This window comes from Emydura macquarii, unplaced genomic scaffold (genome assembly GCF_026122565.2).
Source record: "Emydura macquarii macquarii isolate MOO-44397 ecotype Brisbane River unplaced genomic scaffold, CSIRO-AGI_Emac_v2 contig_2676, whole genome shotgun sequence".
NCBI classification, from domain to species: Eukaryota; Metazoa; Chordata; order Testudines; family Chelidae; genus Emydura; species Emydura macquarii.
In genome coordinates, this window is record NW_027132813.1 from 26,589,909 (window position 1) to 26,604,254 (window position 14,346).

The following is a 14,346-nucleotide window of genomic DNA, read 5'->3' on the forward strand; positions in this document are numbered from 1 at the left end:
TAGCCAGAGAGCTGGGTTCAGTTCCCTGCTCTGCCACAGACTTCCTGTGTGACATCAAGCAAGCATCTGAGCCTCAGTTCCTCATCTGTAAAATGGAGATAATAGCACTTGCCTATCTCATAATGTGTGGGGAGGACAAATACATGAAAGATAGATGTGCTCAGATGCTACAGTGATGGGGCCATATAAATACGTTAGGTAAATAGCTTTACTAATAGTCTTAAACATGTTGTTAAACAGAAATCATCCTTAAATTTCAGATTTCCAGTATAGCTTATTTTCATTTATTACTACTGATGAGCATAGGGTAAGAACCAGGACAGAAACTGATGGTCTGGTTTGAACAGGTCACTTAACTTCTTTGTGCCTCAGATTCCCCCACTATAACATAGAGATAAAAATACCAGCTGATCTTCGTAAAGTTCTTTGGGATGACCTGTGGTCCAAGTGCTTTAGTGTTGTTAATAATTGTAAAGATGTACAAAATGGTGGGTTTCATTTTCTAAAAAAATATTGTAACCATCTATGGGTTGAGTGCATGTACAATTATTTGCAGAATGAATGAATTGTATTCAGTTAGTAGCCTTTTTGCCTGTGTAACCACAGAGCTAGATATTAGTCCACTAACACAAACATGTAGGCCCACAATTGTCCTGCAAAAACAGAGGGCAGGTTAATCCTTGTTAAAAATTTGACCCACTCAGTCATACAATTTTTGTTTACTTATGTTCTGCTTATAGAGATTGTGAGGTACTAAATAACCAGGCTTTCCTTAACACTTGATATTGAAAGTTTCCAAGCATTAAGTGTAGTGACAACTGGGTTAACAGCCCAGGAAAAATTCTGCATTTGCAGTCCAGCCTGTCCCGCTGTCATATGCTAAATGAACCTTAATACAGTACCTCGAAAGATCACTCAGACAAAAATAGTCTTATTTTATCTTACTGCTCACTCAAGGAGAGGTCTTTTCTTGACAGGTCACTGGACAGTTTTGAGCAACAGGGCATCAACATCAACCCTGCAAGAATTGCTCTCGCCAACAGTTTGAAACTGAAGCGACAGATGGAATATGAAGAGCAAGCATTTCAACAGCTGAGTGGGGTAATCTGTTATAAGCAATTCAAGCACTTCAAATTACGACCATTCCAAAAGGTTTTTCATTTTGATTACTTATGTCTGTTTCTGGTTTCTTTATCAGCCACAGGGGGATTTGTCAGCTATTAACCCATCTCATTTAATGTGGAAAAGGATGAAAATTCTCAAAGGTGAAAATTGTTCATTGGTTTCTGAAAAGAAGTCCCTCAGCACAAGTGTCCTTACGGGTAAGACACACATTGATTTTGTAATGTTCCTTTCTATATATAATTTTGGGACAGTTTTACTGGAAACAAAGACTATCTGCAGGCATTATGGTAATGCCTGCCACTTACATACCAACAGCAGAACTACCACCATAAACCAATAGTTTATGTACATGCAGTCATCAATGTTATGAGTTGGATTGTCCTATAAAGGAAGGCAGTCTAAAGCAATAGGCCCGATGCTCCGTTGCCTGGCACCTAGTGTAGTTATTTACATTAGGGCAAAATGGGATCAGAACCCCATCATTCTGATTTGATCATGTTTTAAAAACTCACTTTGACTACACGAGGGGCAGGGCAACAGAGCACTGGGCTCTAAGTACTGCCATTCAGAAACCAGGGAGGGAGGAGCGGGATCAGAGAACCCACAGAGAAATACTTCTATAATATCACTTCCAGTTATTATACGGGGGTAATAGCATCACTATAAGGTCGAGACTAGCTTTTTGTATGTAGTAGTAGTTATTTTAGATGGAACTTGTAATAGCAGATTGAATTTTTTTTTTAACCAATAAGTGTGATTTCTGTGTTAAGACATCAATTTAAGTGTGAAGTATTAAACTCTGGGATCAAATATTCCAATTCTTCTCCTCCCCATTTAGGACAGTCACAATGGAATGGTCTAGTGTGTTATACAAGCGATCCCGTTATATGAAGCATCATTTAGTCGCCAATAGGTTAGCGGTATATTTAGCTAGTCCATGGTTCTGGAGAAAGAACCCTCACGTGTGGTTAATGATGTGTGATCAAAATAAGGTGGTTAGGTAAACCTACTGTAGATTTCTAAATGAATTCTTATTAGGAAGAAACACATCATCTCCGCTGCACCATGTATATAAATAATTCATTGAGCACATTACTCCTTTAAGTGAAAAAGATTGAATCTAATGAAATTAGCCTCTTGGTCCTAAGCTCACTCACAAAATGGCCACACTCATTTGGCACAGTGAGGTAATCTCTGCTCCAGGGAGGCTGTGACTGACTAAAGAGTGAAGGTGGGCTGCCATAGCTTTGAAGCGGTGTAGTAAAGTTTTCCAGTTGTACTTTCATTACTATAGTCAAGGACATCGGGATGCTCAATCCTGGCACTTGTGCTCCCGGAAGATGTGGTGGTACATTGTGACACAGAGGTCATTTTTTAAAACCAATGGTCATTTTTAATTTTAGACGAGTTTATTCGGAACTCACAAAGAGGTCTGAGCCACCCAGTGAATCCAATGAACCAACTGCAGCAGCGACAGCAGCAACCCTCCTGTGGAAGCCCTGGTGATAATCAGAAAGCAGCATTCTCCCCCCAGTTCTACAGTTCCCATTATCAGAACTTTAATGCTCCACCAACTCATAAAAAGTCAGGTAAGAGGCTATCACAAACAAATGAGTTTTGCTCTTTGGTTTCAATACAGATACGAGGACTGATGGCTTATAAAGGGAAGTTAGAGGATAATATGCTTAAAAGCAAATATGTATAGCTTCGTAATATACATACATGCAGAATTTCATCATTCCAGTATAAGTTTATATATGGTTTGTGCATAAAACCCATAAATACATGTATTCATAGGCCATATCTTATGCACAAACTTTCACACTATGTCTAAATTCAATTTAGACTGTTTTGTTTAGTGTCTCTCTCTCTCTGTCGGCAATATATTTGTGTACATTTAATATGAACATATATATTGCACCCCCTATCAATCTTAAGTATTCAATAGCACCCATCAACACAGTTTCAACAGTAAGGCACATGCGTGTATGTACTTATAGAAAATTCTTCCCCCCAGAAAACAAGTTGGACATGATCCAGCCCAACAACTTTGCCCCCTGTGTGAAGCTTAAGTTAAATGGAGCTTGAACCAAGGAACTCTGTATGGACGGGCAGCTCAGAATCCTCCCATCAAATGGTAGCATGGCAGCTGCGAAAGTAGCCACTTGTGGAATGCCATCGCCCAGGCCTGATTTTAGTCAGCGAATGAATCCACATTGTTTCAGACCTGCTCTTCCCTGCTAACCTGTACCTTATTCCTCTTCTGTGCAGCCATGTAAGCCCCGGTGCAGTGGATCCATGGTGCTGCTGCATTAGGAGCATTCCAACCCTAGAGAAGCAGGAGAAAAGGATCTGACCCTTTAAAAGCATTAATTTAAAATATCCAAAGTTGAAAATATTAATGCCCAAGCATTGACACCTGCATCCTTAAGAACCCATGACTGGGTGCTCTTCAAAATAAGTGTCCAAAGGCATGTATGGATACCTATATAAATTTAGGCAAAAAGTAAGCCTCACTCATTCCCTTAAAATTATACAGTAGATTGAGCATACTTATTACAGGAAAAATGGCTCTATGTATAGCGAATCTATTAAAAATGTATCCGCTAAACTAACAGCCTTACACTGCCTTGCTAATGCATTCTTCACTGTTTTTAACAGGCATGATAAATGACAATATAGCGATTTATTTTTCTAACTGTAATGAAAATTTTCCAAAACAAATTTAACAATTAAAAAAAAAAAAAATTCTCAACAGTGAATGGAGAAAAATCTTATCTACTGTTCCCTTTTCCCAGATCGCAGTACTACTGTTGTCCAATTTCTATCAAGTTATATCAAAGTTCTCTCCTTCATTTCTTACTGTATTTTCTTCCATCTACTTGAACTCTGCAATCGCTAAAATAATTAAATTTGATCTCAACAAAATCTAACATCTGCTATCAGTCCTGGTAAATAATGGAATAAAAGTTTAAATGACATAGTGCAGTTCTTTTGCCTAGTTACAGATGTAGCAACTGTGTAACTTGAGTGATTTTATGTACGGCAACTTGTGTGTTGTGGATTTTTTCCTTTAACTGAAAGCATGAACGAACAGCTTTTTACACCACCACCACATCACCGAAGTGATTCACAGTTTAGCAGATGTAGGTTTGACTTCATTTTATGGTCCTTTCAAAAAAAAAAAAAAAAAGAGATGAGAGGTACTTTATTGCAATGGATGTTAATTCAGAAAACTGTGTGGTTTACTACAGGTTTCCTGTTTTGAACTAGAATGATTTCCCTCAATCTAAATGAGAAGGAAAAGAAAATACGTTTCACTTTAAAATTTCAACGTGTGAAATTATTCTCCGTTTTAAATGTTTGGCAGATATAGATTTGAACTGGAAGGTATAATGCTGTTTTCAGGTGCCTGAATATAATAGAATACCAAAGAAACCTAAATGGGGAAAAAATTAACCTTCTCCACTCTGTGGCTAGCTAGGCATCAGTCACGATTTTACACTTTTTCTTTAACATTCTATTTCAGGTGTGACAAGTCGTCTGCTTGGGCAATCTTATGAACCCTATTTGTTGCCTGAATTGACCAGATATGACTGTGAGGTTAACGTCCCTGTTTTGGGCAGTTCTACGCTTCTGCAGGGAAGTGATTTGCTCAGAGCTCTTGACCAGGCAACCTGAGTAATCCTGCAATATTCCTTGGCCTATACTGTTCAAAACAGCTTCAGTTTTTAAATATATTTTTTCAAGTAGACAATTTCTAATACCCAATACACTTTTACAAGATTTTACTTACATATTGAACTTGTCCACGTTACCAAATAGTGGCCTTTTTGAAGTTACTCACTTTATTCTTATTAAAAATATACATCTATTGTATTTTTCTCTATTTCAATAAAAGTGTTTAGAAAATTTATATGATTTCCCCTCCTGCCTCACTTGTAATTTATAGTCTCTGAAATTTTCTTCAGTATCCATGATAATCAAACTGTGGTGTAAATGTGTGTCTAATACTTTGGCTCCTGTACTGCAAAGATTGATTTTTATTGCCAAAGATAAATGAAAAACAAACAAAAAATCTGATCTCCAACCACAGTTTGTGTTGACCTTCTAAATTAAAATTCTCCATGCCCCTCTTGCGTTTGTAGTCTCTATTTCCCAGCACTAATCGTATTGTAAATGTAACGTTTTTTGAAAAAACCCACACCACAATCTTCTGACTTTCTCCCCCTAAATCAGATGCTATTTGCTGAAGGAAATGTGAAAGACGAAGTGCAGAATTTGTGGCTATCTGTGAAAGTTGCAGTTTAGCTTTTTTTCCGAACATGTGAGCTAGATCCTCAGCTGCTGAAACTGGTGTTGCTCTAGAGAGAGCTACATTGACAGATGCTAGCAGAGCCTCTGCACCTATGTCTTCATTTGTGATGAGGTTTCATGGGGTTTTTTATTTTATTTTTTTTACACAAAATGTAACTGAATTTTTGAAATTTCTGTCTGGATTTAATGTTTATTCTGTATTGGTACTTTTGTTATAGATAAGACATAGAACCAGAACCATACTCACTTTTTAAGAACAGTTTTTGGCTAGAGCTGGTAGTGTTACGGTGTGGCCAATATTGCAGGAATGTAAGGATCTGTCCAAAGGCCAGTACTAACACTGCTAATTACCAATTAACATGCAAAAAAGCCAATTTATGTGCTAGATAGCAACATAATCCACACTAGTGAATCATTAAAAATAAAAGTTAATTGTATTTCCCTTTGTTTACTTATTACCGACTTTCCCTGATAAAATAAGATGTTAAAAGTGTTGGGGTAGGAGGGTTTTCTTAATTGTTTTAGCTTTCCTTGTTTTGTTGATAGCCTTTCAAGTGCACATAACCTTACAGTACCTCATTAAAAGGAAATCTGACATTTTCAGAACTACCATAAAAACAACTTCTGTTACCATGAATTTATTTAAAGGGCAAGGATTGAGTTTTGTTCCTGTAACCCCCTTTGCTGGAAAACATGTATAATGTTATTGCTCTGTAAAGCCTAGATGTTCAGTGGAAAACCAAGAAATGAAGGGCAAGGACCAAATGCACCATAGCAGACATGTGCGGATAACATCAAGACAAACTATTCCCTCTTACCCCTAAACTAACATCTTAACTGCTGTAAATCAATGATGGTTTACACCAGCTGAAAATCTGGCCATAAAGTTGTCCCCAAACTCAAAGCCATTCTATTCAGACTTCCAACTCCACTGAAACCTCTGTTCTAGCAAATCCTTTTGTACTATGCATGAACATTTGCAGGTAGGGAGTATTACGTTCACTGAGTACTTGAGTTCATTGGGGTTAAGTGATACTTAACCTTCTGTTTTATACACTGAAAAAATAACTGAAAACCTTTTCTGTAGTTGGTACATTTAAAAAAAGAATTTTACCAAAAATAAGTTAGTTTTAAAAGAACCTATTGCTAAGTGGGAAAAAAAAATACAAAAGTGTAAGCCTCTGATGATACTTAGGAAAGCAGCTTTGACAAATCTGCAGTGGTAATGACTTGAGTGCTTGAAGGGTTAATGACACTTAAATATTGCTCTTTTATTTTCTGTTTGTGTAGTTTCAGCATTAAAGATGTTATACCCTAACAATTTACTAGACACTCAGATATTCCATGCTTAATATTAACCTAACATCATTATTTTATGATCTATATTTCTGAATTCTTATTGACAATATAACTGTATGGGAACTTTAACTTCATAAGGAAATGTATTTTGACACTGATACCTTATTAAAGTATACTGACCTAAATTCCTTGTGACTCTTGTTTGCTATGAATTTGTCACTTGATGTATCATTGTAAAACAAAGTATTTATTAAATTATTTATAGAAAATGAAGGTTTGCATTGATCTTTAAAAGCTTGAAAGAAGAACAAAAGCTACCCGTACTGGAAATGAATATTTGAGCAACATCAACTAAACGCATAAGACTTTAGTGGACTCTGGACCAGGCCCTCAGCCTACAGCAGGTTAAAGATAAATTCCCACACCGTGGAACATTGAATCTTACACTTATTTCAATAGGGACTTCTTTTTTTAAAACTTACAATACACTATGGCCCACTGAATTTAGAGAAAAGCCTTAATCAATAGATATGTGCCAGAGTGGGTACGTGCAATACACGGTGTTTAATTTAACAAATACCACAGATAATGATCGTAGACACTGAACTGCCACTCACTGCACTTTGATTTTGTGGTGTTTGGTAACAGTAATTTAGCCTACCATGGTGCTAGCAACCAGGGTGCCTCTATGAACCATAGTTTACCTAAAGAATTATTTTCTCCCACTGCCCAAGTTTCTGTTTCAAAGGTCAGGCCCATCATTCAACTTCCCTCTTCACCCAGCCTTCAGACTGGAATGCCAACAAACATGTCCACTCTTTTCCTAAGGCTTTTACCAAAGCACATCTGTAGACAGGCCTTTCAAAGAAGGTAATGACTATGGAGGAAAACTGATTACTATGCAGAGCACCTGCAGTTCCATCTGAAGCCAATATGAGCTCCAAGTGCTTAACAGTTCCAATCATGAAGTCTGTACATTAAATATGTACACTAGTACTACTTAACATTACCAAAGCACTGTACAAACATTAACAAACTATCACGGCAGCCTGTAGGATAGGGAGATATTATTGACTCCATTTTACAGATGGGGAACCAGCCTGAGTGGTGTAGTGACTTGTCCTTACATAACCTGTCAGAAACTGTTCTGGCTGAGACATACTCTTTCTTTCTCACCCCATGCTGTCCTCCTAGTCTGAAGAGAGTTTTGACTTTCTCTTACATGACACATCCTTCAGCACCGCATTCAAATACCTGGTCAAAACTTGCTTCCTTTGCCTAGCTTTCTCACCTGTGGTCCATTGTGTCTTGCTATTGTATTGGTATGTATAAGATCCCTCAGACAGATACCTGTCTGGAGGTACATAAGCCTCAGTGAGCATGCAAACCAAATACTCATTTTTTATATATATAAAATAAGGCACTAACATCAACTATGGACCCAAAAGTGAGCCACAACAAGAGAAACTAATGAATTAGGGTATGAAGTGGTAAATTAAAAGAAGATATATGCTGCTCTCAATTTAACGATCAGGGTATTTGTACATGAATAAGGCTTTCCTCACTGACCTCTCTTAGATGTTCAAGAAGCACATTAAGGACCATCATAGTAAGATTTCTTCCTTCTCCACTTAATTGGACTTACTGAAAGCATTGAACAGCCCAAGGCAAGGAGAAGTGATAAAGTAAGTTTAATCAATCAATTAACAAAACCGGGGTGGTGGGAATATTTACAGCTAGCACTGCCAACCAGTTCACGAAATAAACCTTAAAGCCACATAGTAGCATCTCCCTAACCAGTAGCTTGAGAAGACAACTGGGCAAGGGTTGCCAACTTTCTAATTGCTGAAACCCAAACATACCTGCCCCACCTCTTCCCCTGAGGTCCCGCCCCTCCGTCCTGGCGCTTATGCGTCCTCCCCTCAGAGTCGCCTGCCTATCACAGAGCCGGGCTGGGAGAAGCTGATGAGGAGCCTGTCTGCCTGGCCAATTGGAGCACAGCAGGGCAAGTTCCTGGAGCAAGGAGCTGGGACCTGGTGGGGGTTGGTCCCCAGAGTGAGGTGCTGGGGTGGGGAAATTGGCACAACAGGGCAGGGGGGCTGGTCCCTAGAGCAAGAGGCTGGGGTGGGGCAATCAGGGCACAGTGGGGTGGAGGAGGGGGGGTCTGTCCCCGGAGCGAGGGATCAGGGTGGGGAAATCAGGGCACAGAGGGACAGGTCCCAACCGGGCAATGGTGCCGCTGCCTACTTTTTGGAGCCAGGTCCAGGAGCCGGCAGCTCCTCCAGCTGCTCTTCCAGCCCCCTCCCCCGAGTGGCAGAGGCTAGTCACTGCAGGTTACTGGACTTCCAGTGTCCGGTCAGCACCCTCCCTGGGAGCAGCCTCTATGGCTCTAGAAAGGGAAGCTGCAGGAACAAAGCATAGCCTTCCAAACTCCATCTGAAATGGTGGCTAGATGTGGACCCCGCCCATAAAAGCCACCAAAGGCTACTGTGGTGCGTGTGTGCTTGTGGTGGGTACTAACAAACACCAAAAGCTCACTCTCCCATGCCTAGACTCTATTAAACAATGGACTCATTAACTGTCATCACCACACTGAAATATCAGCAGGTGACCACTGCCTTTCCCTGCTGATGCATGTTCCTGAAACAATGGTATTTTGCATAACACAATAAGGCCAGGTCTAGACTACACATTTCTGCCAGCATGGCTATGTCAGCCAAGGCTGTGAAGAGGTATGATTCCCTGACTGACACAACTGTGCTGGCAAAACCCCTAATGTATACGTAGTTCTTATTTATTCCAGGACCCCCCCCACTATCCCAGTGGGGATGCAATTTTGCCCATATGAACTGCATCACCCTAGGAGTGCTTTGCCAGCATCACATACTGGTATAGCTACAGCAGCAGCGTGCTCCTAGGTTGATCCTGGCTTAAGTCAAAAAGATAATTTAACTACATCTCTTCAGCTTGCCAACCACCATTTTTATTTCTTTGGCCAAATGTATCAGTCCCAAGTAGTCGGTCATGCCTCCTGCTGCAGTGTAACTTGCTCAGCGGTTAAGCTAGCACCTGATTCAGTAGAATTAGAAATATATTTTAATATTCTCATACCATTATTTATATTCTGGCATCCCGCCCACTTCCAAATCCTGGTTGAGGCGCCGTTGGACTAGGCACTGCACAAATACATACGTAGACGTAGTCCCAGCCTGGCAGAGTTTTACAGTCTTAAGTAAAGACATGTTGAAACAAGTGAGTGAGAACTAGGGGAAGAGATATCATCATGTGGTTACTCAGCCTAATGATTTGCAGAAACTTGAGAGTTAGAAAACATTTAAAGTTTTCCTCTTTGGTTCCTATCCAGAAGAGGAAAGGCTGAGTGAGCATAAATGGTGTCATATACTGGAAGAAATAGCACGCTCTCTCTCTCTGTTTTTGTACAGCAGTGTCACTACTTCAGAACATACTGGAGAACATGGCACAATAGCTGAGGTAGGCCAGGGCAGGGGCACTCTTAATGAAAGCAAGACCATCAAATTTGTGGGCCTGTTGTATTTCATCATAAAATTAATCACCATTGCGACTGAAGTCTCTCTCTCAGGCTTTGCAAGCATAGAAAACAGACTGCTGCAAGGTCTGCCGTAAAAAACCCATGCCAGACCCAATGTCCAAAAATGTACCTCTAGGAATGACAAATTTGAGTCTTTAGAAGCAAAGCCGTAGAGAAATGAGACCTAGATCCCTGAAGGATGCCTGATTCAGCAGGCTACAGCAACCCCCGGTCACATAGTTTCAATGCCATGGATCAAACCCCTGCCCCACCAGTGGCCTAGGGTTAAAAAAAGAATTGCCCATTATGACACTATACAAACCGTCAATCTGCTAAGTCACCTTACATGGGGATTGAGCGAGGTGGAAAAAGGAGAGTGTCACTCTAGGTCAGTGGTTGCCTCTAAAATTACATTTAAACACCATCACATCCACAAGTGACAGCGCACATGCTTGTGTAATAAGGTTTGTACACACAAGGCCACGCGCCTTTGAGGCTATAGTGCACCTGGTGGAAATATGGTTGTGATTGTTCTATAGCATGGCAGTGGCACAATGTTAGCTTTCTCCAGCGTATGGAATCGAAATAAGCCCATGTGTAAGCAAGCAGCAAAGCACCTTCTGAAATGAGCAAATGGGCCAAGAAAAGATGCTTTCCAGCCCCATCAGGTTAATTCTCTTGATTTGAAGGGGTATCAGGAACAAAGCATTCATGACTAGAACTACAATGAGCATTCAACAGCAACAGCAGGCAGCTCCACCAGATGCCTGGTTTCAGTGCTCTTCTGCATGAGCTGCTCTAGACTCCGCGCTAGGTGGACATTACCTGTGATATGTAGGGATCTGAATTTCAACTTGAATATGAAATGATTGTTCCATAGTCTCAATGCTAACTCTCAGGTTCACACTGCTGGTAGCAATGGCATTTTACTGAAGCAAGGGAAAAAACTAAACATACGAGAGCACGTGAGAGCCAGACAGACACACACAAAAAATGGAAAATAGGAAACATGAAACCCAGGCACAACAATCTAAAACAGAGCAGCATAAAATAAAGAGAAATGTCTTTAGATAAGCCCAGGGGCAACAATGTTTCATTCAAATTCACTAGAGAGAACAAGACCATACTCCGAGAACTAGGACAACCCCTTTGTCTCATGGGACGACCAAATCTGAAACCTTACCTACTATTAGGCAAGTGATCAATATTTTTTACCAGTCTATCATTTCCCTAAATCTTTGAAACAACTGGCTCCAGGCATCTCTTTATTCACAGGTATTCATGGATATGGATTCCCATGTGTCAGGATGGAGCAGGGTTTGGGGAGACAGAGGCTTTGACTTCTAGGTCCCCAGTTCTAAACAGGGTCCCACTGGGAAATAAATCAAGATCATTAACAATGAACGCTGTTTGATGGCCTGTTTTTCAGAGGCTCTAGAGTTTAGATTTAAAAGAAAAATCTAATGAGAGGATTTATTTCTAGGAAAATTATATCTTTTGTTTTTTAGTACCCCTGAAGTCAATGGGACTACTCATGTGCTGGAATGTTTTGTTGGATCAGGGGGCTAAATAAGATGAATCGCAAAAAAGGTGATGTTTTTAATGTTTACCCAGTCTCAGTCTTTTCTCGTCTCTAAATTTAAATAGACAAGATTGTCAAAGCATTCTTGCAACATCATTACAGAACTTTACCAGTCTGGGCAGCAAAGCAACTGATGATCAATTGAGAATGTTCCCCCCCCCCCCCCAAAAAAAAAAAAAAAAAGCCCCGAGCATAAGTTTTACTCAGCCACCAAAAAATAGTTTGATCACCCTGGCAAGCCGGGCTGAGAATTCCAAGGTCATCTTTGCAGTGAGAAATGATAGAAACATCGGGAGAAAATAGTCACTCTGCAGAAAACCAATGGGAAAAAAACAAGTTCTGAATCCACAAAAATTGATAAGCATCTGTTTTATTGTTCGCCTCATTAGAGAAGTGAAAATATGCTTATGGTGAGAAAAAAAATCACTAAATATAGTATCTTGTTATTCCTTTTGTGTATATTCTAAGTCACAACTTCCTTGTTTTCTGCCAAAAACCAGTGTTTATTACAGCATTAATAAAGCTACAGAAGACCAGAGCATACAGATGCTTGTGTCAGAATAAACCAAAAGCAGCTACATTCTGATTATAGAGGCTGTGTTGTCAGTGATGATTGATGATATTGCACATCTCTATCACACACACATGCAAATAAATTAAGGTTGCAAAGTTAAGCACTCAAAAGTTCAGAAATGCTAGAATTAAGGTTCCTGTGCCCAGGATGGAGCTGGTAATGATGTCCATAGGTTAGGTAGTCTGAAATTTTCACGATAAGCCCATTTTCAGTTATTCATAACTTTGCCAAACTGTTATCATTTGGGCTGGAAATTTTACATGCCAGGTGTCTGCCTCAGACTGAATTTTTTAAAAGTTTCAGCTAAAACAGTTTAGCCATTTCCAAGAAAGAGATTAGGAAAAATACATTGTTTTGCCCATTTGAAAAAAAATGTGTACATGTTTTAAATCTGACATTTCCTAAATTATGAGTGCTTATCCTAGAAACCTTAACATTCACCTAACATCTTTTTTTAAGCTGTCACGCACACAGCTCAATCCATCCCTGAAAAGAAAAACAGCTCTATGTCCGGAGAGCGGGAGGAATTGTAGCGTTGGCCGTTAAAAACCCCTTGCTGTCTTAACATGTAAACTTAGCAAATTTGATATGAAAAGTCATTTGGCAAAATTTTGCTTGTTGGCATACCACTGTGAGCCCTTTAATATCGATAGATTTGCACCAATATAACTGAAAGCAGAACGTGACCTCCAGATGGAAAACACTGAGCAGCAAGATGTCATTTACATGGTCAGTTTTCAGAGCTGAACCTCACTGTAAGGCTTCAGAGCACTCTACATCTGGGGGAATGAGATGAGCAATCAGCATTTACACAGAGAATAGTCTAGGAGCAATCATTTAAACCCTGGATGTACAGTATTGGGCTTCTCTATGTAACTGAGCATATTTATTTCTTGCTTCCAGTTTGGGTGAATTTTCAGAAGGTTGAAGAAACAACGTAAGTTTTCCTTTTGTTGCATAGCAATGAATCTAGTAGGTCCTTTGATAGCTTTAGGTTTCCATAGCAAAAGCTACTTAGAGCATGCACAGCACTAATTCAATAAGCTCATTTACCACACTGAAAAAAATATCAGGAGTGCAGGATTCCTCCAAAACTCCTAGAGAAAGTTCATTTGATTTTGAAATAGTTCTTATTTTTCTGCGTAGCGACAACCACCAAAGCCAAGTGATGTCACTGGGAGCTTTTCCATGTATTCAGCCATTAGATAGAGGAGATGGAAACAGTGGTCCACACTGCTTGTAAACTCCATGATCTTTTTCTCAGCTTTGGAAGTTAACCCAAGGATGCTGGACAAATTCAAACCTGGATGCTTACTTTCTCCCTACTTAAATCCTCCCTACAGCATCAATGGGATACAATATTCCTCTGCGCTTCCTATTTTAAATGATCAGTTAGCATTGCTGTGTTCCAGCACCCGGTCTTTCCACATCTTGCCCCCAGAGGAGGTTACATTTCAGGGACAGATAATGTAATTACAACCTGGATATAAAGTACCTAGGGACTGTTCTGGAAGAAAAGTGCTTTAAAAATCATGGAAGGTGGTGCTGGCTCTCCACAACCAGCTCCATTTGACACTACAAGGATTACTGAGGTTTCTAAGGAGTTACGATACCTATTAGGCACAGCCCTGAGTAGTGGGTGAGGAGGAGTTGCCCTAGGAGGAATTCAAGGGCATATGAACACCCTCCACACTCCTTGATGCCAGGAGGAGAGGTGTCAAATGTACCTTTCTTTATGGCAGCATGCTTACCCAGCACACCCTGCCCACTTCATGGGATGGGACCACAATCCCTCCCCCCTGGAGGTGATTTGCAAAGACCAGGACATACAAAGAAACTGTCCTTACACTGCCTTGAGTGCAGTGGATGCAATGGTCTTTGGCCTTTGCATGGGGTGCA

At 40.1% G+C, this 14,346-nt stretch overlaps 1 protein-coding gene and 1 long non-coding RNA gene across 5 annotated transcripts in view; one reads left to right on the forward strand and one right to left on the reverse strand.

Moving 5' to 3' along the window:
* Positions 1-7,255, forward strand: part of EPAS1 (endothelial PAS domain protein 1) — a 115,399-nt gene extending 108,144 nt beyond the window's left edge. Inside the window, exons 13-16 of the mRNA XM_067565082.1 lie at positions 978-1,101; positions 1,199-1,322; positions 2,529-2,714; positions 4,655-7,255. Coding sequence (XP_067421183.1) covers positions 978-1,101; positions 1,199-1,322; positions 2,529-2,714; positions 4,655-4,806 — 586 coding nt within the window. The 3' untranslated portion in view covers positions 4,807-7,255. The remainder of the gene's footprint in view (positions 1-977; positions 1,102-1,198; positions 1,323-2,528; positions 2,715-4,654) is intronic.
* Positions 1-14,346, reverse strand: part of LOC137164307 (uncharacterized) — a 67,676-nt gene that overhangs the window by 2,506 nt on the left and 50,824 nt on the right. For 2 of the 4 annotated variants that reach the window (XR_010922992.1, XR_010922993.1), the window contains exon 2: positions 3,377-3,454. The exons of the other annotated variants lie outside the window; for them this stretch is intronic. This is a non-coding gene — a long non-coding RNA (uncharacterized lncRNA). The remainder of the gene's footprint in view (positions 1-3,376; positions 3,455-14,346) is intronic. 4 annotated transcript variants of the gene reach the window in all.